Below are 24,421 nucleotides of genomic sequence, written 5' to 3'. Positions count from 1 at the left end.
TTAAATCAGACATCCTGAAATCCAGGTTATGTTCCAAAAATGTGGCCCAATGTTGCGATGTGTCAAACACACTCATGTGATCAGATCATTGAAATAAACTTGACAAAAATAGGAAAGTAGCAATCCAAGCACTGAATTATGTCACTGGCTGGTGAAATTATATAACTCAGTGAGAGGCGAATTGCATTATTTTAAAAGAATCCAGTAGTCAGACCTCTGGGAGTGTGCAGAGACTCTTCACCCCGGCAGTGTCGGCAGAGCTCTTGCACACAGCCCGGAATTCTGAGCTGCTCAAGTTCATTTATCATGTGCTTTTTTATTGAGGGTAACACTGGTTCACGGAGTTCATTGAGTATTTTCACAGCAGAGTTTAGTAAGGTAAATGAATTCCTTTCAGCATCGTGTGTGTGGCAGTGAGTGAAGTTAGCTTGTTATGTTGTGTCAGTTCTATCTAAGGATGGTTGTTTTATCTTTGTGGAGGGCTAAGAGTCTGCATGTTTCCTTTTAACCCAACACTACAGCGGGGAGCTCGTGAATAGTAGTGGGTTCGGGTTTATAATTAAATACATTGGTTCCTATGGCATGCTTAGAGTTGACACTTAAAAATTTATGTTACTAGTTTTCTAAGAGATGCACCTAAGCCCTGCATTGTCTCCACCTCAAATGAGCATGCCATGAAATGAATACTACTCGCTTCCATTGTATAGGAGTGAAAAGAGAAATTTGAGAGACAGATATGTCAAAACCCCCCTAAACTATCTGCATGGCTCGACACCACAAGAGATAGGTGAGAAAACCTGTTTACTTTTTGGTAATCTGGATGAACTGACCCAGTAAGACTACAGTATAAATGAGGCCCCAGGTGATTTGGCTCCCCTTCTGTCTCAAGGGTTCAGCTGCTGCAGTGTGTGAAGTAAAAACATGCAAACTCCTGGAATATGACAGCAGGCTACACCATTTAAAACCACTCTGTTAAGATTTAGTATAGCTTGGTGAGTTAGCGTCATGGCTGGCCCTCAGCAGAGCAGACAGTGTTTTCTATATGAGGCTGCGGAGCTGCTGCCCTGCCAACAACCCAGCACAGGAATCCCTGAATCAGGCAAAGTCTGAGAACTAAGCAGACCATGCAGCAGGAAATAGCAGCATGCTATACGGTCAACATCTACTGTGACTGTCTCTGCGTCTTGAGATGAAATTTGTCGACAAACAGGGACAAGTAAATAGGGCAAGTCTAAATGTGTACTGGAACTAAGTGGATTAAATGTACTGTACTACGTCTAATGGTCTACATATTTAGTGCACAGTTAAATGTACCGAGCGTGGGCTGAATGACACTTCTGCTCTGCAGTAAAGAAGGGTGGTCTACTGTGTAAGTCTGGGCTATTACAACTAGACTCAGGCTACCATATTAAGTAGCCATACCTCATATTTGTCTGGTCGCGTCCAAGAAGCCTAGAAGGGACAAACACAGAGGGAGCAAAGACAAACAGCGACACAATGGAGCAGTGTAAGCTTTTGTAAAGGATCCACACAAAGCAGACTGGATGTACCTGCAGGACATGTGCAATGATTTCATGTTTGAAGGACCATAGCTGTGATTTTGAATGTTTTACCTCATTGCCTACCAACACATTGCTGACGATCCTTTCCCAAGACACACCAGAGCGCGTTTTTTTTACCCTCCAGGTAGTTTTCTGATTTACATCCATTTTCAAATGGTAGGGGTATCAACTCGCAGTGACTCTGAAATTGCTAGCTAAGTTAGGTAATCCATCATGGTGAACTTTGTGTCTGCTCTGGTATCGTATTGTTTATGCTAAAATAAGTCTACCATGCAACAGTAATGTAGCTTTGATCAAAACTAATGCCGACATAATGCTTACTGTGATAGATTACCCAACTCAAGTTTCCAGCATGTGCACTGATTTTCATACTCTAGTGAAACAAATGGAAACCAATGCATGCCTAAAAGGTGGGATAACACGTTTTAACGTCTACAACACAGCAACATGCTTTATAAAGTGATTTATGGCTGAGGGGTTTAAACATATACATAATGGCATTGTTCTCGGAAAAAACAAGAATGTATACACAATTAGCAAGAACATTGATCAGGATTACAGGGAATTACTTTCACACTGGATGCGACTGAATGATTTTTCTACCAAGCTGTATTTATTACAACTATAATTAACTCTGTCATAAACAGATTATACTGCTCTATTAAAATATTCAAAATAAAGCACTCGCAATATTAAAGGTCAAGAATGAGCTGTTTATATCTACATAGGGAGCAGGTTCTTGTCTATGGCCGTGTGAAATGATCAAGACCATGTTACACCACCAGAACAGACAAACCAAACACTGGCTCTAGACAGGTCCATCTGCGTTTTCATCTCGGCTACAGTGGTTGGCAGCCCCTCCGCAACAAAAGCGTCGGAAAAACACTTATATTTTGACGTGACACTGCTTTATTCAGGATTTTTTTTTTACCAGTTTTAATTACCTGGGGTTGGATTTCTTAACACCACGTACTAGGGGTGAGTTTGTGTACAAAAATCTCTAAACGTTTAGAGTGGGCCGTTTTTTTCGTGTAAACGTGTACACGGGTTTCACCGCTGGGTGGTGCTATTGCATTATACCAGTAAAGCCCCAGTTATCCGAATACCAACCGAACGGGCCATTTAACCAACGGTTACAGGCCGCCACACCAAAATATCACCATTCCGATGGTCCACCATCCCAAATTCTGGTCCCTGATTCCTGACAGTAAGCTATGGCGAGCCTGTAGAAGCCATGTTTCCCATGCATGTCAGCGATTTTGACTGGGGACGCACGCCAGTAATTCAGGCGGACATTACCTGTTTTTCAGCGGGGAACTGCCCATTGGTCCGACAGCCCATTGTTCCGATTCATATCAATGGGCTGTCGGACCAATGACATGGACCCTTTCAGCAAACTCCTCTGGTAATTTTATTACCATGGCATGGCATATAGGTCCACAGTAACTTATTATTATTATTATTAGTGGGTCTTTAAAGAGTGGGCTACATTGAGTACCGGGCCATCAAATCACAGCATCCATGGTGAGAGGACACGGAATTGTGTGGGCTTTTACGCACGCGGGTCAAGGCGATCACGGATATTTGATGTGGGAAAGATGTAGCCAGATGTATTACCTGACCGTCCTGTCCATAGCACGTGTGCGCCACTTCACCACCGACCCGTGCGTAAAAGCGCAAACAATTCCGTGTCCTCTCACCGCGGATGCTGTTATTTGATGGCCCGGTACTCATTGTAGCCCACTGGCGAGCGACCCCCTTAACGAATGCGCCGTTTTAATAGAACTTCCGAGCTTACGAACATTTTGTAGACGGGAAATTGGCGATGTAGATGGTGAGGTGGAAGCCTGATTGTAGAAACTGTCACATTTTTTTGGCGCATGCCATTTTTAGTTTTTGTCCATACATACATTTTTAGCATGGATCCTACACATTGTTACATAAATGAGAGTCCTGGGGTCTCATTTAAAAAACGTAGCGTAGGATCCATATTAGAAATGTACGTACAGACAAAAGCCAAAAATGGCGTACACCACTTTCAGGCCTCGTTTTGTGCGTACACAATGTTTATAAATGAGACCCCTCGGTAAAAACGTCCTGAACATCTGGATCAGAAATAAGGTGAGCACACGTTAAGTTATTGGAGCAAATAGGTAAGCACACATTTGCAGGTGCTGCACAAGTGGGCTGTCTGCAACTAGCCAAACAGCATTGGAAAAACACAGATTTGTAACTTGAAACTGCTTTATTCAGTGTTTTTACTAGTTTCAATCACCGGGTCTGTTTGTTTTGGAGAGGATGAGACCTCTGTGGATAATTCGGCTTGCGGTAAAAACCTCCTGAACAATGAACACTGAGGGAATTCTAACCATGAGAAGTTTCAGCTGATTCCACAAACCTCACCACTAGATGCCACTAAATCCCCCTAAATCTTCCACACCTGACCTTTAAAACCAGACATCATTAAGTTCAAGGTTTTCTTACACTGAAAAGGATTGTTATGGTGTGTCAGGATTTCTGCTTGGCAGTCTAATGCAGGCAGGGGATTTACGAAACTGCTCAAAATGCCAAACTGGATTTTCCTAAAGCAGCATGGGGGCTTCTCAGTTGGTTATTAATCAATGTACTGTAATAAGAGTGAGTTTGGAGACACACTAAGGAAAACAGGGCAGTGAAACTAATTATGAGTGAGCCATTACCGGTATCCAGGGACTTTGTTTTTCTAATCAGTGGCTTTCTCATCATGGCATTCTGTGTTTTGATTAACTTGTTCCTTTATGTATAGAACACTGGCATGCACCACTTATCCCCGTTAATAACAAGTACTGATAATTCTTCTCTCATGGTGTAAAAGAAAAACATATGTACCAACGTGCAAAGAACCTCAGACGCACAATCGCACTGAAATCCCTTCTTAAGAGATAATACAATGATAAAATCTGGAGAAATTTTACAAAACAGCAAAGTTCAAAAGAGAAAGTAGCAGCCAGTAAAATGACTGTTCTGTCATTTCACATCATTGTGAATAAGTCTGCGCTGTTGCCGTCTCGCTGGTATGATGTAGAACTAGAACGTGGATGGAAGACAGAGCGTGAAAAACCCGAAGATGGACCAATGATGAAAGACGATCCATTGAGAATTAGTGACAGCTATTACCAAATGATCAGCGGGATTTTCTGATTATAACAGCATTAAATCAAAATTGATCTGACAGTGATAGATAGGAAGGGGAGGGATGATGACAGCCTGTGAATGGAGGAAGATACTCTGTGACAACTGTGAGTGGGAATGGGCAAGTCCTGTCTTGCAGGTGGAAGATAAGATTCAGTAACTCGCAAAACAGCTGTGAATGCACTGTGCTGTGTGAATGCTTCCACTGATTGGCAGTGATAAATGGCACAGTTAATAGGAAAAACTGGGGACACCTTAGCCGAATCAAATTTACAAATTCTCCTCTGATAATCTGATAACACTATTACTCATAGAACCTTTCCAATTGTAAGTCTGATAAAGATGGAAGGAGCTACAGTAGAAGAAAAGTCACAACTGATTTAAATCAAAAGCATAAATGTATTCAGAGATTGAATCTAGTGTAGCCAAGATACCTTTGGCACACTTCTGACACTCTGTCATTCTTTGTAATCTGTGAAATGTTTACCATGGAAATGCTATTATGTTTCCTTTTTTCTGGCATCAACCCGAGGTGGAGACTTGCCACCAGCAGAAACACTTTTTGCAAGCATTTCAACTTTTGGCACAACAACCAGCTCTGAGGCTGGGATACGCTGCACTACACAGTCAGGTGAAAGAAATGCCTCCATATTCTGGAAATCCCTGATTTCATCCATCCTGGTTCACTGCTGTTTTGTGCACTTTTTTGCATTCAATTCATTGGAGTAATTTCACAGTGACTAATGTGCTTCGATGACTAATTCAGCTTGAAGTTGAATGCTTCTGCTGTTTCAGATGCTTTTATATGTTATTGTTAATTTAAAACAATAAATCCAAGATGTTTTGCAGAGCAAAGTAGTTTTAAGGCCTGTTATGGTGTGAATGTACCAAATTGAGATCTGTCACTCCCTTGGGCAAGATTTTAAACGTCTTGGCTTGACTGCATCGAAAGCAGAGTCAAAAATAGCAGCCCATTCATGATACTGGGAAGGTTCTGGATTGAATTTATAGAGTCTCATCTGAGCCTTTGATGAAGGCTTGTTAAATGAAACATGTCAGCCCAGTAAATAAAATGGTAAACCGAGGCCAGAGTATTAAAATATTTTTGGTGTTTTTGGAATGCCACTGTCCCAGATGATAAATGACTGACAACCACTGCTACTCCTCTCATCTGCAGAATCTGGTGGAAATCTGCATAATTAGTTATTGGCACGGAACACATAAATGACACTGTCGCTCCCAAAAGGAATCTAAAAGCAAAAAGAGCTAAACTTTTCAAAAGGCTCTGGTTATAGCAGATGGTGGAGGAGTAAAAGTAAAACTGAATGACTTCAATTAAGTGTATCCCCTTTAGTCAAGCCAAAGAGAAATGAAACAACATTAAACAAAGGAGAAACACAGATTGTGACACAACGCCACTGCATCTTGGGAAACATCTTATTAGCTCCCAGGCGAATGGGTGGACTGTAGAATGACTCTTATATCTTATATTGTATACTGTGCAGGATTGTCAGTTACTGTTTGCAAACATGCTTGTCAGCAAAAGTGAAAGTAAAAGCTGGACTCAGATTTACTCTAGTCTGGCGTTTCGCCTCGCTACATTTGCATTTTTTTGGCATTGTGTCTCTTGGATGTGTTGGACGTGCTGCTTACGGTCTGGCACCTGGTCCCTACCTTTTTATGAAGCACTTACCCAACATGTTCTCATCCAAAGTCATCACATATCACTGCTTTGTCAACTGACTTTCACGTCTACATATTAAGCCCCGTTTCCACCAAACACTTTCGGTATGGTAACTTTGGAACCAATAGTAACCCTTCAGACATGGTACCTAGACCCTAGGTCCATTAAGTGTTTCCACCGCAAACAGTACTCTTAAATGTGGACGGGGTTGTTGTCACTCATTACCGTCCAGGGAATGAGGCTGCACGCTGACATTTTCAGAACAAAATAGAACAGGCTGCAGTGGGAGTCTCTCTCCATGGGATATTTAAAAAATAGCAGCTTTGTGCATTTAGTCCTTCTCAGGCAAGCTCAGGGGTTTAGTGTTGCTGAGGCCCACAGGAACGATGCACCGTGGTGCTTTTTTTTTTCTCCATGTGAGGATTAGAATATATACAGTTCACATAATCAAAAATTAATTCATATTTTATAACACTTAAAGATCCACTCATTACTAAAAGTGTCTGTCATATAAAAACAAAAGTGATGGTCAAAGTTGTCACAGTGAAATGTAAGGTGTGTTGATGGATTCACGTCATCAACTCATTCCACCTTTAAAGTTGCCGGCAGTCGGCCCAGTGAATGAAGTTATTTTTTCTCAGACTCCAGCTGCTGTGAGAAGCAGCAAAACATCCTTTCATTTTATAGTTACAGTTTACTAATAAAACTCTCCACAGTATGAACAGTGGTTACATGAGCCTCAAAACCAGACACAACTCAGCCCTGAGCAGAGTGACCGTCCTCTACTGACCAATCAGACTGCAGGGTTCACAGCTCCACCAGAAAAAATGCGTACCAAACTGAACCGTACTGCTTGGTAGAAGCGGGGCTTTACACATTGGGTTTCCTTCTGTGTCTGCTGTTGACATTTTGGGACGCCAAACAAAAGCACATAGTTAGGTTTCCAAAGAAACATGATGGTTTGGCTCTACATTCACATGGGAAGCAAACACCAGGCTCCTGGGTAAGAGTCCAGGGTTTTTTGGACCCATCCACCATAACTGAGAGGGATTACATCCATACAAATCCATTCATGTTTTTTTTTTTTTAGGAAAATCCTGCATAGTATACCTTTAACATAGCAGCTTTCTTGACCTTTAAAATATATCTTTTGATGTATTCATGGGATTTGCTGACAATAAGAAAAATAAAGAAAATATCAGCCTTTTTCATCAGTATTGATTTTAACACTACCACGAGCAAAGATGCTACAAAATGTCTCAACCATGGTCTTTTTAGTTTGAGGTTGTTATACCAAGGTGGAGCAGTTCATCTCACAGTGCTGCATTTGATGTTACATAATTCATCACACAGCACCCGGCTGAATACAGCTGGACAGAGCTGTAAAGTAAAGTAGGCCAGTATGGCCTAAATATTGTGCAACTGTTATGTCCTTTGGGACAAAACAGTACAGGTGCTTTCACTGCATTTACTGTGTGTGTCTCCAGGAATAGAACACCTATTCTTGCATGCAGATACTGTATACAACAACTGTGTTTGGCAACGTAAGGTGAGAGGTTCCATCTAACTACTTTTTTATTGACACTTTTTTTGCGAGAGAGTGCACTACAGAGAAAGAGTGGTGAGCATAAAAACAAAACTAATTGCCAGACTTTAACTTTGTTTGCTTTGTATTTCATAATGTTACTATACTACATCAAAACACACATACAGACCTTTCAGGCACACTCAGGTAGCAGCCTCACAGAGATTTCATGTACTGCTGAATGCAGAAAGGTGATGACGGACTGGTTGTGTTGTGCACAGTGGCCTACTTAAACATTTGTATTTTGGGCGTGACAGGAAGTGATTCAAAATGCAGCACAGACTGACCCATATTAGAGGGTATTACTTCAAAAATAGCCAATAAAGTTTTATTATTATTGTTATTATTAAGCTTTTTTTTTTTTTTTTTTTGCCAAACACATCATTTCTTTGCAACCCGATAGCAAACTTTCCAAGACCAAGCACCAGTCCATATCCCAGCTGACTTCTGCACAGGGAATACACAGTGCCCAGCTTCCACTTTTTATCAGCATATTAAGCTGTACTATTATTTTTGCAGTATCTAATGCGAGCTGACGCACTACCCAACGTATGAAGTGTTCCTCCTGAAACCACCAACCTGCTAGAGGCAGAAAGGTAATTATCTTAATACTGTTTACTGCATTCACAGCAGAAAATTACCCCTCTGAAGTGACTAATCCGTCTACTGCTCACATGATGCATGTTGTCAGAAAAGACCGTTAAGATGGATTTCTCAAAATTATACCATTTTAATGAGCTGATAAGAGCATAACAATAGACTTGGGATGAGATTCTCTCTCCAGTCTGGCGACTGCCAACAGCTGTGACCACTGTAATGGGGAAAATGCACAAGGATGGTATTCATAGCTCATACGTCTTAAGAAGCCTTTTACTATGTTCTATAGCCAAAGCTTAAATCCAGCGTTATCTCCAGTGCTCCTGAAGGACATGAAGAGAAAAACGTGGATACACACCAAAGCATGACAAAAATGCATAACCCCTATGTGAATTTTTTTTTGTGCAGAGACTTCTTTACTCTTATATCATGTTCATCCTGAAAAAAAGTGCCCACTCATTTGCAAAGTGGATTATCACAGCAGTTTGCCAGGGAAGCATAACTGAGCTCAAAACAATCTGATTTTGAGATAGAGGGAGAGACTGAGAGCTTCTGGCTTTCAACACAGCAATAATTAAGCTCATTTCACTGAAATCATTTTCTCTTCCTCAAACTCAATCTCACTTTATTTTCTGTGAATTTCCAATGAGCACTTTTCGTACTAATTTCACAAAAATATTCCCTTTTAAATGCTAATGATTAATAGGGAGCGAGGTAGAGGGGCTACATATACTCTCAACAACGCTGGGGAATATCATGCCATGGTACTGCCTGGAAATTGGTTTTATGGCAATCTGCACACTCTCCCCTCTAGCATTCATGATGAAAATGTACAAAATCATTAATGCAATTCCAGCAGTATTTGAGAAGGCTGCCAAAAGTTAAGCGAGATGGTTGAATCCAAACTTTACTGTACAAAGAGGAAAGTCAGGTGGCAGCACAGGATTTAATAAGATGTTTTGAGTATGTTAAGTGCAGCAAGAAGTTTCAGCCGATTGGACGGTCATTTCAAGACTAATCGAGTAATCCATGTCACCGGGCCGATGACTTAATTGCACAGAAATATCCATGTGAATATTGATGGATGTGTTAACTCTGGGATGGATTGGAGATTTTCTGAAATAACAATTTGCTAGAGGCTTGTCAAATAAGAGCAACTCCTCATGCAGTCTCCACACATACAAATGGTTAAGAGGATCTAAAGAGATTGCACTGAATATCCAAAAACAGTAGGCTGGTGAGACCATCCTGATGACGTAAGCTCAACATTCTGTTTCACTCTCTGTATGAGTCTGGACTCGGTGCCGCTCAAAACGCTTTCCGGGAATTAAAGTCCAATCAGGGTCAATTTAGGATCCACATAGTTGACAGCATAAGCAGCCAATTAGGGACTGTGTTGTAGCTGACAGATGACAGAAAATGCCAGCGTGTTTTCATCCTGTCGTCACATATCACTGCTTTGCCAGGGGACTTTCACGTCTACATAGTATGCGTTAGGTAACTTCTGTGTCTGCTGTTGACATCCTGACAGACGCAACCAACAACAGGACATCAACAAAAGCACATGTTTAGGTTTAGGCAACAGAGGCACGTGGGGGGGTTGAGAAAAAACATCATGGTTTGGCTCTACAGTCAGAGTGGAAGCGAACAGTGGGCTACCGGGTGAAAGTCCAGGGTTTGTTGGATCAATCCGTCTCCCCTAGCACCAGCCCATAGGGACTTTCTAGCTCCATATAATACATCAATACTGGCAGCGTTTCAAGCTGACGTATCATACCTCCACGAAAGGTGGCTTTTGGCATCAGTGTCTGACGCCAAATTCACTGATAAAGTGGCAATATTTGACAACTTTGGAATGAGAACGGGCTGAAAAGGCAGGCCACAGCTTGCAGAACAGTAATGGCTGTTTCCATAGCAACAAGCGCTAACTCTAATGCTAGTAAACACAGCAATAAGTGAAGTTATTGCAGAAATAGAGTTTATAACAACAGTCAAACAAGTGGAGTGGATGTGGAGTGGATGTGTTTTTGCCATTCCGCCGACTGGATTTGGCAAAAGCTTGATTTATCAGCTGTCTCTGTTGGTAAAGAAGAAGATGTTTCCTGGTGTGTTGTTACGCTGATTGTCTGAAGGAGTTTGTCTGTCAAAGTGAGCACTCCTACCCACTGAAAGTGTTTAGGGCGGCAGTGAGTCAAGACTGATACAGAGAGTGAAACACAATACTGAGCCCACGTCATCAGGACAGTCTTACCAGGCTACAAAAATAGTGTAGGTCATGACATCATGGGCAGAAAAAGTTTAGAAATAATAAAGTTCTATGAAACACCAAAATAAGATTTGTAAATTTTTGAATAAATGTCCTACCTAAATATATATTTTCCCAATACTGCAATACACATCTTTCTCTGTAGAGTGCCTCTATTCCCAAAGATCTGTTTGACTTTTGTTGTTATTTAATCATGCAGAGTGGTTTTCAATCAGGACACTGATCATCAAAATCCTATGTATGTTTGAATAAGTGTACTTGTTGCATGAGGCATGGCCACCTTTGCTAAAAAAGAAAGGGAAGTACCTGCTCTCCTTCGGTCAATACCCTGTTATCGAAACTCCAGGAGATGGTGGGTGTGGGGTCGCCCGAAGCCTCACAGGTCAGGGTGACTTGATCGTCAAACTCTGAGGCAGTCTGGTTATTCAGGTAGGTGATCTTAGGTTGCACTAGAAACGAGACAAAAATAGCAAATATTTTAGCGAGCAATTGCCAGTCTGGCCGCCTGATGAATGTCATTGAATTCATCCTCTTTATAGCTCTCTTTTGGCCTCTAACGATTCCTGAGGAAAAATTGCTGCTGGAAGTTTAACTAACTGTAACAGCTGGTTGCTAAAAAAAAGGTCTTATAATCCACTGTGCTTTCCAGGTGACATCTTGCACATGATTTTATTTATTTAACCTTTATCTAACCAGGAAGTCCCATTGAGATTAAAATTCTCTTTTACCTGACATCCAGCCCACCAATGGAGGAGGTTGCATGCATATACAGTATGTCACCGTAATCAATCAGACACAAAACTAGCTTCCACAAGTTTTTCTGATACAAAGTCATATGATCCATTGTTGAATATATTTATTAGCGCAGCTTGTGACAGCTGTTACATATTGTTAGTATTGCCTTAGTCAAGTATACAGACAGGCTTCATTAGAGTTGTGGTTTCATACCCCATTGACCTATAATAGAGCTGCAAGCACATGATTACATAAGGCTGGTGCAAATTTCCTCATGAAGAGTAACTCTAGTGTGATATCTTTCAATGTCCTAAGGGGTGGCTTAATTAGTTTTCAATAGGGGACGCTTTTCTTTAAACTGTATGCTTCACGCTGTGTAACTCTGCACCCAGCCACTGGAAAAGCTGTAGAGAAGTGTACAGCAAATGTCAATAAGTACGAAAGAAAAGGCCAGAGAGAGAAAAAAGAACCACAGTGTTCTTTATGCTATCGTAAGCGAATTGAGTTATTCTCTCACCGAACACGTTCAGGCTGACTTCCTCGGCTTTCTCTCCCGCCTTGTTCTTGGCGATGCAGGTGTAATCTCCTTCATCCACTTTCTTGACATCTTTTATTACCAATTCTGAGCCATCCTCGTTCAGGCTGTACTTATCACCCGTTTCAAGGACAATGTTGTTACTGTAACAGAGAAGGTGTGGGGGGAGACATGGCGGAGTTCACATCACAAGTGTTTGCTTACACAACTTGAGCAGCCTACAAATAACTTTCTTAACACACTGACAATGATCTGTTTGGGACTGTATTTCAGGAAGAGAGCAGCTGGTATACAACAAAGGCCGGGAGACCAAAAAAGCTGTCCTGTGCTATAAGCCTCCGAGAACATCTCCAACATGTCCACAGCTTTTGTTTGCCTCAGCTCTCCTCAAGCCCTTACATCTGTGATTTTAAGAAGGCCACGCACCAATTTGATGATAAAGCTTTTTTCTTTCTTTTCTTTTTTTTTTTTACAGTTTTGAGAAAAAAGCCTCTCTCGCTCTTGAGAAACAGAAGTCTTCGCTCGAGGTTAGAATCCTGTTTGTCTAAGTATTTGTATGCCTGAAGTAGCGGCCTTCCTGAGGCAGTTTGCAGGTGAATGACAAATAACAAATGGAGCTTCACCCCTCTGTTTTCTCACTGCCTCACCCATCTGTCCTCCCTACAACCTCACTGTCTGTCTAAACTCTGCTCTGGCCAGGAACTGCATCTCCCTCAGCCTCACACAGACCCACATCACACTTCAGCCTTTCTGTATGGGAGACAGCTGTGAGAAGCATCAGGGCGTTCAATAGTCTTATTCACTCACATGTCTGGAAAAAAAGCTTTATTCAAAGATTCCTCTGCACAGCAGTGGTGCTGCTGCTGCGTGACACCAGTAAATGATGTGCCATGAATATGAAAGTACATTGAGCAAAGAGCTGTGTGAAGAAAACCAAATGTTGGTTATTTGTACCTGTGAGAACAGAGTGGTGATTAAGCATCATTAATTCATACTGAACAAAGTTATCTGAGTTATACTTTACCAGCTGATGGAAATCCATGAGTAGTTTTGTGCATAAAGTGAAGAACTGATTACTCTGAATCTAGAGCTTTTGGGGATTGTAGCTGTGGTTGGGTTCCAAGATGGTTCAATTTTGTGTTTCGTTTCAGTTTGGTCTAATAACAATATCTGTTAACCTCCAGCGTGGGGGGAGTTGAATGTACTTAATGTGTTGTGGCTAGTTCCATGAGGGATATATATGACTATATCATGAAAGATAGTCTCACAAACATGATCCATCACACACTCTCCTCCACACATCCAAATCACTTTCTCCTGAGTGATAGTGTGTTTCCTATCTGTAGGGCTCCAGACCACTAATATTACTATTAAGTGGCATTTGCGACCATGGAGCACTACTATGACTTACAAATATTTTATAAGTAAGGACTAGAGTGCTGTTTGTTCTCAGCTTTAAGTGAATAAATCAACACATTTAATGGTGCCGTGCTAAAAGTTCAACTTAATGCAAGTAACAACAGTGTGAGTATATCATGTATCTTTGTACCTGCAGGGCTCCAAGCTGCAACTATTTTATCTACTTTTGCAACCATGGAGCACCAGTACGACTTGCAAATACTATCAATATATGAACTGAAGAGCTGTTTGTGTGTTTCCAGCTCACAGTGAATAAATCATCAGGTTTAATGGTGCCATGCTCATATAACTTAATATGTTTAATGACAATGTGAGTGTATTTTGTATCTTTGTACCTGTAGGGCTCCAAGCTGCAATTATCTAGTCACATTTTGCAACCACGGAGCACCACTGTGACTTGCAAACATTTTAAATATAAGGACTGGAGAGCTGTGAGTCTGTTTTCAGCTTACAGTGAATAAATCAGCATGTTGATGGTGCTACGGTAATAGATAATATTTAGTCACATTTTGCGACCATGGAGCACCAGTGCAACTTGAAAATACTATTAACATATGAGCTGGGAGTTTGTTTCCCAGCTCACATAGCATATATAGTTGTTATTAAACTCACATTTAATAAATCCTCACGTTTAAAAGCGCAGTCACGTCAAACCGTTTCACTTTGTGCTAGCTGCTAACAGCAGGTGAGATGAGCCGGGTGCTTCAGAATAAAAGCACCAGTGGTCCCAGTTTGATTTATTTAATTACAACAATACTTTATTCAACTTAATTATTACAGTACTTAATTTAACTTTAATATAACAGTTCTTTATGGAACTTAATTATGACAGTAGCTACTTTATTTAATGTTTTTGTAACTTTAATTCATTCAATAACTAAGTTTTAGCAGTCTACAGCAGTTTAGAGTAGATTTAAAAATATTGAGATATATATTGTGTATAGTGATATCGCCTAAAAATATTGCAATATTATTTTTAAGCGATACCTCCCAGCCCTACCCCCAGTGTTAATGGATCTCTTACTGAAACATCTGTCTATTCTCACCTGTACTCTGTCAAAGATCATTTGTCGGAGAAAGAAGCACTACTTGTTACATGGGAGGGAGTGGATTGTTTTTGAGTTCGACAAAAGATAAAGTTGGAAAGATAAGGTGTGCAAAATAAGTTACCTGCTACTTTGCCGTGTCAGACACACATTTAATCAGCATTTCATATCTTTTACCACTCATCTCATTTTCAATTGCTATTCACAGGTTGTGAAGATTAATTTGACTGCCAATAAAAATTGAAGAGTTTTTGCCTTCTCTGCCAACAAAAGCCGATTCCCATTCAAATTACTGAGTTTTAGTTATTAAATATTAAGTAAAACCTAAATAGATTTTATAAGTGATTCTTGAGAACTCAGATCGGCATGTGGGTTAATGTCTTTGGATTCAACTCAGATTCAGATGAAATGCCATCACACCCAAACCTCATTGTTCCACTCACATTTTTGGGATGTGTTTTAGTCCAAAGTAATGGCAAGAAACACCAGGAGCCAGCTGCACCAACTGTGACATTTGCCAGTAAGTTTATATTTGGCTGCCTAATGTGCGGCTGCTGACCAGCTAATTAGCTTGCTATCTTGCTTAATAACGGACATTAGCGGTGCACTTTTCACAGGTAAATGTCTTTGGTCGCTCTTTCAGCAAGCTGAAGACATGTTTTTATGTTTGTATGTCAGCTAGACAAAAAGGAGACAGAAGCAGGAAAGCTAACGTGGGTTGTGTATCAGTCCCCTGATTTACAGCAACAGAAATGAAAAGTTTTAATATATCAGGCACAAAATAATGCACAATGTAACGTATCCATGACTTGCAAATGCACAATGCAAACATTTTTCTGGTGATTGGGTAGCGCATTGTGAGCTTCAGATCGAATTGCTCTTACTCTCCAACATCCAACAAACACAAATATGGTGTCCAAAAGAAAGAATGAGGAGAAGAGGAAGGAGAAGAAGAAAAGGGAGAGGTAGATGATGATGATTTATTGATTGAAAATATGATTATATTTACAGATTACACACACACACACACACACAGGCCCAAAACACACACACACACACATGCATAAACATTACCTATACGCACGCATTAATGGAGAGATGTCAGAGCGAGAGGTGCCCAGTAGGCGAACTGGCACCTCTCCAGCTATCAGTCCACACTCTGTACTTCGTCCGTACTGGGACTTGAACCTGCAACCCTGTGGCCCTGAAATCAAGTCCTTGTAGACTGACCAACTGCCCACTTCAAGTTACTCTAAGCTTAATACATATTGAATTTTCTCTTTTCATTTTTGTTGTAGAGAGCCTTTTCCTATTCTATTTGTTGGGCTCTATTCAGCCACGGAGCAGTTCCATCTCAAACTTGCTATTTTAAGTAGTTCAAATCTAAACCTTTTAACACCTATGTTATGGTTATGCCAAGTTTACATTTACATGCAGCTGATGCAACCAGGTGCAGATTCGCTACAGGTCTGTGCATGTGTGTGTGCCTGCTATATAACCACTCTAACTAGATCAAAATGGTACGCTATTTAAATAGCGTGTGGAGAGTGGAAACCTGCCTAATAATACTCATCAAAGCCTTTTTGTACTTGTTACAGTCATGCAAGTGTAAATACATGTAAATCTCATCATCTCTCCCACACAACTATTTGTAGGCAAGGCCTTGCAAATTCATATTTATGCCCCATTTACAAACACTTTACAACACCATCTCCCATCAACCCTGAAATGTATGTTGTGTGTATGCAACGTTTTCAAAGGGGGCACAAACAGTTTGACCAGAAAGGCTGCGAGAAGCGGGCAGCATCACCAGCGAGCAAGAAATTCGACATATATGTATTCATCTCAGACTTGATCAGAAAGGCTCAATTTATAAAAAGCCACAAAAGCAACCAGCCCCAGTGGATTAGTGTTACTGTACACCTGAGACATGCAATTTGTGCCTGCAGTTGGTGTTGGAGTACCCTTTCAGAGAGCTTGTTTTGAGCACAGCTTGATTTGTATGGTTTTTAATGAGAACGATAAACAAAAACTGTATGTTCTTTGTTCAGGAAGCTGAGTTAATCACAATATTTCTAGCATGGCTGCTGGGGACAGGTGTGTGATGAATTAGATATTGTGGTTTAGTTTTAGAAGAACACTGAACACCATTTTTCTTTCAGCTAACCCTTTAAACTCTGCAACAGAAATGGCCCTACAGTGCCTATTTTGGTATTTTTACTTATTGTGTATTGTCATCTTCAAATGCTTTATATCCCTAAAACATGTACAACCTAAGCTAAAAGGTTATTCATTTCATTTATTCATTCATTTTCCTTAAACGCTTATCCTGTTAGGGGTCGCTGGGGGCTGGAGCCTATCCCAGCTGACATTGGGTGAGCGGCAGGGTTCACCCTGGACAGGTCACCAGACTATCACAGGACTGACACATAGAGACAGACAACCATTCACACTCACATTCACACCTATGGACAATTTAGAGTCACCGATTAACCTGCATGTCTCTGGACTGTGAGAGGAAGCCGGAGCACCTGGAGGAACCCATGCTGACATGAGGAGAACAATCTTTGTGTGAATGTGCAATGTCTGCATCACGTACCAGCTGCACTGTAGAGCATCTTGTACTTATGTACTTATCATGTATTCAAATGGCCACATGCATACTGCAAAACACTAATGTAATGGAACTCTAAAATAAACCTTTCTCGTACTTGACTGTGCATCTTCGCACACCGCTGTCTGGTCACTACATACATTGTTATAACCTTGGTGTGTCTGCACACTGCCATTGTCACTGTGTCCAGCAGCTGGAGACAGAGGGCAGAGATAGTCCGACCGCGTCCCTGAAAAAAACACTGTCCACCTGATTACTACATGGCCCTCTGATCCAGCTGTGATATGGGCTATTGAGTGCATCCTGTCACTGAAGGGCACAGTCTCACCTTAAGAGAAGTGTCACTGATGAAGCTAATCCCCTGCCTGCACAAAAGATAAAAAACCCTGGGGTATTATTTGATTAGGAGGGTTTGTAACTAACTGAGCTAAGCTGGAAGTATCACTTGTGGCAATTACAGTAGATCCTGGAATACGTTAAATACTAAAGACAGAAGTTTCGGGACCATTTTTCAGAGAGCACACAAACACCAGGCACCAGGACATACTATGCCACACCTCCTTGCTTTGGCAAGAGACAATGTGCACTGATTTCTACCAGCATAATGAAAATTCAGCATCTCTTTTTTCCATGGTCTTTTCCTCAGAGCCGCAGGAATTAACTAAAATGTTTATGCTGAATGGTAAAAATTCAATAATTGGAGCCCTGCTGCTTGATTAAAAATTTACATTTCTAAATGTTATTTCCTATTCTCATTCTGGCAACATTATTCATGCACAACGCTACGGGAATAAAACTCCTTGAAGAATAGTTAAGGAGTTAAGACTTTACACACAATCCCAAAAGTAAATTTAAACCATATGGACCAATGCAAATAACCTCTATGTTCTTGTAGCACAAGTCTAACCGGGATTGGTGCATCTGATGTTGAGTGTTCTGTTTCTGTGCATTTATCATTTTGTCTTATATCACTCTACATAATCTTCTTACAACTTTATCTCATCAGGCTGTTTTTATCTGTTTGGCTGATTATTTCTGAGGAAAAAAAGAATTTATTGTGTTACTTGCTGTATGCCTACCACCTGTCTTTGAAGGTTTTAGAGAGGCGACACAAGAAGTTTCTATCAGCACGGTGTTTATCTTTTCCTAATTCATTCTTCTTCTCATCTTTGCTTTGCTTAATGATGTCTCCCATTAAGGTCAAGAAAACAAGGTTAGGAAAAAAGACCAAAGGGATTAATATCTGAGCAGATCTACCCCTGATCCTACTCATGAAAACAGGCCAATAGCAGCAGTGGGAGACGTACTGTGCCCAGGTGACGGTGGGTTCAGGGAAGCCGTCCGCATCACAGGCTAACAAGGCAGAGATGCCGATGTCTGCTGTGGCGTTGACCTCTGACTGCCTGGCACGGATGGTGGGAAGCACTGAAAAAGAGAGGATGAAAGTTGAATAGTAATGAGCACATGGATCAAGTGTCTAGACATTCTGAGGAAGTACTCGGAAGAGACTCCAACTACTGTTTTGGATATCTTGCTCTGGACTTAAGCAACCTGTTCTCATTCTGAAGTCGTCAAATACCGACACTTGGTCAGTGATTTCCACGTCAAACACTGACGAGACACATTCTCACTCTGACCTCATCATATATTGACGTTTGGTCATGGACTTTACATGCCCAGATATGATGTGCAAGGTACCCCGTGTGCATTGGTTAACATTCTGGGATGCTGTGCCAACTTTAGCCTGTCACATGCATTGTCTGTTTTCAGAATATACTTCCATTTTCACAAGAAACGTACAGTTTGCATACAGTGTCTTTTGAAATCAATGCACTACTTCGGTACAGCACTGCAAATCAACATTTTTCTCCTTTAACAACACACACACGGCTGGGTTTAGGAAAAAAAGAACAGAGTTTGGCTTTACAATTTTACTGGAAGCAAACACCAGCCTCCGGGGTCAAAGTCGATGGTTGTTGGACACATTAACCACCCCTCCTGCCCTACTTAGACTTCCGCTCCCTCAAGTTACATTGTTGCCCAGCCGCATTTACCCCTGATGCTGCTGGGTGACATTAGACAGCTAGAGCACTCGGAGAGCGCAGACCTCTACCAAGCAGCTCGGATTTCCCACCATTTTATTATTTTATCCACTTCGCTTCAACCGATCACCACCAAAATTTTATCATCTGTTCCTTGTCCCCTTTTTTATCAAAATTCGTTTAGAACTTTTCGAGTTATTTTGCAGACAAACAGACAAATGCCAGCGAAAACATAACCTCCTTGGCAGAAGTAATAACGGTGACCAGCTGTGTATCACGCCAACATGAAAGGACAGCTTTCTTTATCGGTGTCTGATGCTGGAAGTCACCAACCAAGTGCAGGATTTTGACAGCTTTGGAGTGAGACCAGGTTGTCCTTTTTTGGTGGTATGATATGCCACCAGGCAGTGTCAATTTATAACGCCACCGTATGGCCTCCATTTATAACAGTCCAGAAAACAACGCAACTTAAGGAGATGGAAATCCCTATAAGGCCAGCTGGAGGGGTGGGTCCAACAAACACCAGAATTTCACCCAGGAGCCTGGTGTTCATATAAATGTGAGCCTAACCCTACCCATGATGTAACCCAACCTTGTGCTGTTATTGCCTAAACCTAACAACATGTGTTTGATGCACAAGGACATAAACGCAAATATGAGGTGTTTTACCAATGTTGTAAGTTGTGAAAAAGACTGTATGCAGTCAACAATTTCCTGTGAAACCAGAAGTGTATTTTGAAAAGACTCGAGCACGGAACAGGTGAAAATTGACACGGCATCCCAGAACGTCCACAACAGATACACCCAGGATACCTAGCAGATGTCAGAAGTCCATTGAACAGGCACTGATATGTGAGAAGATGGGAGGGAGAATACGCTGACCAAAGAGTTGCATAGGCGGACAGCTGAGCTGACTCATACCATCATCTTGAGAAAAAAACATATAAATCATATTTAAGGCTTCCAAAAGAACATTTGCACGGCTTTCAGGGTCGTCTTTACTGTACACCTCTATTTTGAGCAACAGCTCCTTTCTGAGCGACGGGGCAGGCAGGGAGCAGAAGGTGAACGAGATGCAGTGCTTACCATTAACAACGACCCTGATCATCCTGAAGTCAATTTCTCCCCTGGCCATGACACGAGCCTCACAGTTGTACATGCCCTCATCTGTCTTCTTGATGCCGCGGATCTGCAGGTGGCCATTATCCATGATCTTGAATCGCACTGAAACAGGAAAGGCAAACAGAACGGTAACTTATCACGTACAGTGTATGAGATGATGCAGATTAGACTCCCACAACAAAACAGTCAGTTTAAATGTGTCAATGGGCCTCATGCAAGAAACAACACAAACATATTTTCGCTTATTTTTGTTCATATCTGGAATTTGTTCTTATTGTGTTAGTACCCGCTGATTTTTGGAATTCATCAATGTTTTCTTATTCTTCCTTCAGGTAAGAGAAAAATTTAGAGTCCATAAATTGTTTGTTTAACATAAGGGGAAATTTAAGTCTTAAATTTGAGGACCATTAAAAATGCATGAATTTAATATAATCAAACTTAAATTATGTTCTAGAGTAATTATAATGATTGGATAATTAAACTTCAACGCTAAAGAAAAACTACTATACTCGGTCCACTGATCCCAGTTACTGTACTTGTAGTTACTGAGCGTATCTCTGCTGAGCAGTGGTGTAATATAACTAAGTAAATTTACTCATGTACTGTACTAAAGTACAAATTTGACGGACTCTGACTTTACTTAAGTATTTTAATCTCATGCCATGTTCTGCTTCTACTCCACAACACTTCAGATAGAAATACTGTACTTTTTATTCCACTCCCATAACTTGACCCTGCATGAGTACTCTTACTTTTAATACTTAAATACATTTCCCTGATTGTACTACGATATTTTTATGAGTAACAGATTATTTTCACAGTGTGGTATTAGTACTTTTACTTAAGTAAATGATTTGAACACTTCTCCCTCTACTGCTGTTGACACGGCAAATGTTTTTTCATTGCTGGGTGATTTTCTTGTAACACCAGTACAAACACTGGAAAATCACATTTACTTTGTTTAAGTTTATTTAACAGAACGTCGATTTCACTTCTGCAGAAGTTCCTCTTCTTGCAGCCTTTTCCTTCTGGTGGTAGCTCTCCAGTTCTTGAGGATGTGCCAGAGTCTTCACACACTGCACAACACCTGCCCTTACATAGTGGGGGGGGGTTACCTATGCTAATATGTGACTGTGGTAGATTCATCATTCAGCACACCTGGGTAAGAGCAGATTTGGATGGCAAAGAACATTTGCTTTGACTTCTCTTATTTGTTCTCTTAACAGAAAATTGAGAGAAAATATGAAAGAAATTTAGGAGAATACTACTGCGTTAGGCCCAGTGTGGCCTGTATGTGTTTAGAATACTGTGATGCATGTTCAATATGTTTATATATTCTTGTTTGTCAGCTTTACAATTATTCATTCATTCCTTTGTAACTGCTTATCCTGTTGGTTGCGGAGGGCTGGAGCCTATCCCAGCTGACACTGGGCGAGAGGCAGGGTACTGCCTGGACAGGTTGCAGGAGTATCACAGAGCTGACAGCTTTAGTTAATAGTATTTTCAGAGAATATATTCAAAGCTTGAGCTCCATGCAAATTATGTATTTTCTCTGCTTGAAGTCAGTTCATGTCAGTGGATCACGAAAATCAAAATGGGGTGACATGTGTGTCTGCAATAGTTTATAGAAATCTGAGACGTAAGAAAAAGCCAAAGTGCCCAACTGAAGTGTGAAATTAATCATTCCCTTAAATCCTTGAAGATCTGACTGTGCACATAAAATCAAGTGAAGGTTTGAGAGGGTTATTTTATAACTGAACTGCTTCGCTTAAACGCTCAGACAGGAAGTTGGAGCCAGATTAAAAAGTCCCAATTATCCCTAGTAATCAAGCAAGTGGTTGGAAGAACACAGAGAGCCCAGCGTGACACCGTGGCTACACCAGTCGTATTTCAGCGGTGTTTTACACCCATCATAGAGCCTGACAAACTGTTGCACCTCTAATTAAAGCAGTCGTAAACACACAGTACTGGAGTGAGCTGTCTTAACTGAAACCAGGTGTTTCTTACACGCTTCTGCGGAAAAGCATCCAGCACATTATTAAAATCCAGGGCTCTGACCGCATCTGATTTAAGAGCCTTAAGAGCTGAGTCATTTTTTTGTTGTTTGTTCTTTATATGTCCCAATTTGGAAAACTAAGGCACTTCTCCAAAATTTGTGACTGGCCAGTGTATACTTTAAACTCACTGGATTAAAAATTGTGGCTGTTTAGGGTGCACTTGTTAAGTGTAGCTTTCACAGGCCAGTTGGTTCCTTCCTTGGGGATGGGAGCTCTTCTACAGGAGTCCAATGCCACCAGTGCAATTTCCATGCTAGTGAGAAGGTGCGCGATCTCTTCAGCTATTTAATAGAGAAGCCCACCATATAACCTAAAGAAAGCCTGTGTGCTATAAAATCACTTGATGCATACAATTATGTACTGAGTACTGGAAGTCACCATACCAGAGCTCTCTGCCAGTTTATGGGGGTAGCTTTGTTCATTTACTGTACCTATACACAATTACGAGGTACTTAGGTGTTTTAATATTACCACATGTTACTTTTCACTTCTACTCCACAACATTTTAGGGGCAAATACTGTTCTTTTTACCCCACTACATATCTCTGACAGCCATAACTTACTTTGCAATTTACATTTAACATATTTGATCCACTTATAGCATGGTACATTATTATAGATTAATAAGGTCCTGTAAAACTCACCTAAAAAAAATGTTCCAAAGCATATTGCTCACTGTAAGTGCTTCTACGTTTTTTTTCTATAATCTTTGCCTGAATATTTTCTTGTAAAAAGATGCTGCAAATAACTAGAGCTGGGAGGTATTAGCTGGACAACCCAATGGGGCCACACCATGAAGCCTCACCAAGTCCAAATTCAAAGTAGATAGCAATATCACAGAAATGAACATTTTACATGTTTCCTAAGGTTTGGTTCAGGCAGTTTTCAAAAAAGGGGGTAAAACAATGTACTGTGATTATGAGTGAAAAACTAATCAACAATTCCAGAAAACCTAAATTGATAAGAAATACTGCTCTTTTCCCCTTAAGACAACACAGGAACCATGTGTTTATCATACATTTATAACAGTCTATGATAACATTAAAGGGGATAAAAACTGCTGTGGAGCCTCAGAGTGTCATTGACTGCAAGACCCATGAGCCTCGGGTGAAGCAGGCCAATTGACCTATGGCTAAGCCCCGCCCTCAAACGCGATGAGCCAATCACAGGGCGTATAGCCATTCCCATACACTCGGACATTCTCTGCCTGGACGTTCATTGAAATGCATTACAGAAAGTCAGTTTCGTTCGGTTTTATGAGCTTTTTCGGAGATTTGAAGTTTAAAATGGTCAAACGGTGTGCATGGGGTACACAACTCCGACACAAGGTATCCTGAGAGGCTGGGCGACGGGGTGTATTTTAGACCCTTTCCTAAACCACATCTCAACCAAGAAAAGTGTCTCCTTTGGATAAAGTTGTGCGGTAGCCCACAACATTAAGTCAACGTGAATAAGATTAACAATGATGTCTACATCTGTTTTAAGGTAAGTCAACATCGTGTTTGAGGCAACATATTGTCACTTTGCTGGGAAGAAATATAAAGTTATCTTTTACATCTCTAGCTAACGTTAGCTAAAGTTAGCCTAACGTTAGCTCCCAGCTGCGTTGTTCATCATGTCACCTTGTTTGCTGGGAGTTCATTAGCCTATTTTGTTCCAGTTTTGTACTTTGGTGATCATACATCATTGTTAGCTGTTGTCCAAAGGGCTCTAGTTAAGCTAACGTTAACTTCTGGAGCTTAGCTTCATTAACTTATCTGTAATCGCAGAGATAACAAAGGTTGGCAAACGTTATGCTGAATGATTCAGTGTAAATAATGTAGCACCAAACTAACGGAGAGACACTTTTGGTAAAGATGGTTAAGAGGCTGGTATCCTTTTCTCATATTCTGAGCCAAAAACCTTAACTTCAGTGGCACTCTGATGCACCAAAATTTGCCTTAACTTCAGTGGCACTCTGATGCACCAAAATTTGATCGTTATGTC

The 24,421-nt window shown here is 40.9% G+C and overlaps 1 protein-coding gene across 8 annotated transcripts in view; it reads right to left on the bottom strand.

Annotated features, from left to right (window-relative positions):
• ncam1a (neural cell adhesion molecule 1a) overlaps positions 1-24,421 on the bottom strand; it is a 415,597-nt gene that overhangs the window by 109,562 nt on the left and 281,614 nt on the right. For all 8 annotated transcript variants that reach the window (XM_050040213.1, XM_050040217.1, XM_050040215.1 and 5 more), the window contains exons 5-8: positions 20,343-20,480; positions 18,522-18,639; positions 12,118-12,278; positions 11,172-11,314 (exon numbers count right to left, since the gene is read on the bottom strand). In XM_050040213.1, coding sequence (XP_049896170.1) covers positions 11,172-11,314; positions 12,118-12,278; positions 18,522-18,639; positions 20,343-20,480 — 560 coding nt within the window. The remainder of the gene's footprint in view (positions 1-11,171; positions 11,315-12,117; positions 12,279-18,521; positions 18,640-20,342; positions 20,481-24,421) is intronic.

The sequence above is a fragment of the Epinephelus moara genome, chromosome 3, assembly GCF_006386435.1.
Source record: "Epinephelus moara isolate mb chromosome 3, YSFRI_EMoa_1.0, whole genome shotgun sequence".
Classification (NCBI taxonomy): Eukaryota; Metazoa; Chordata; class Actinopteri; order Perciformes; family Serranidae; genus Epinephelus; species Epinephelus moara.
The sequence above is the reverse complement of the archived record's forward strand: the minus strand, read 5'-3'. Positions and strand labels throughout refer to the sequence as shown.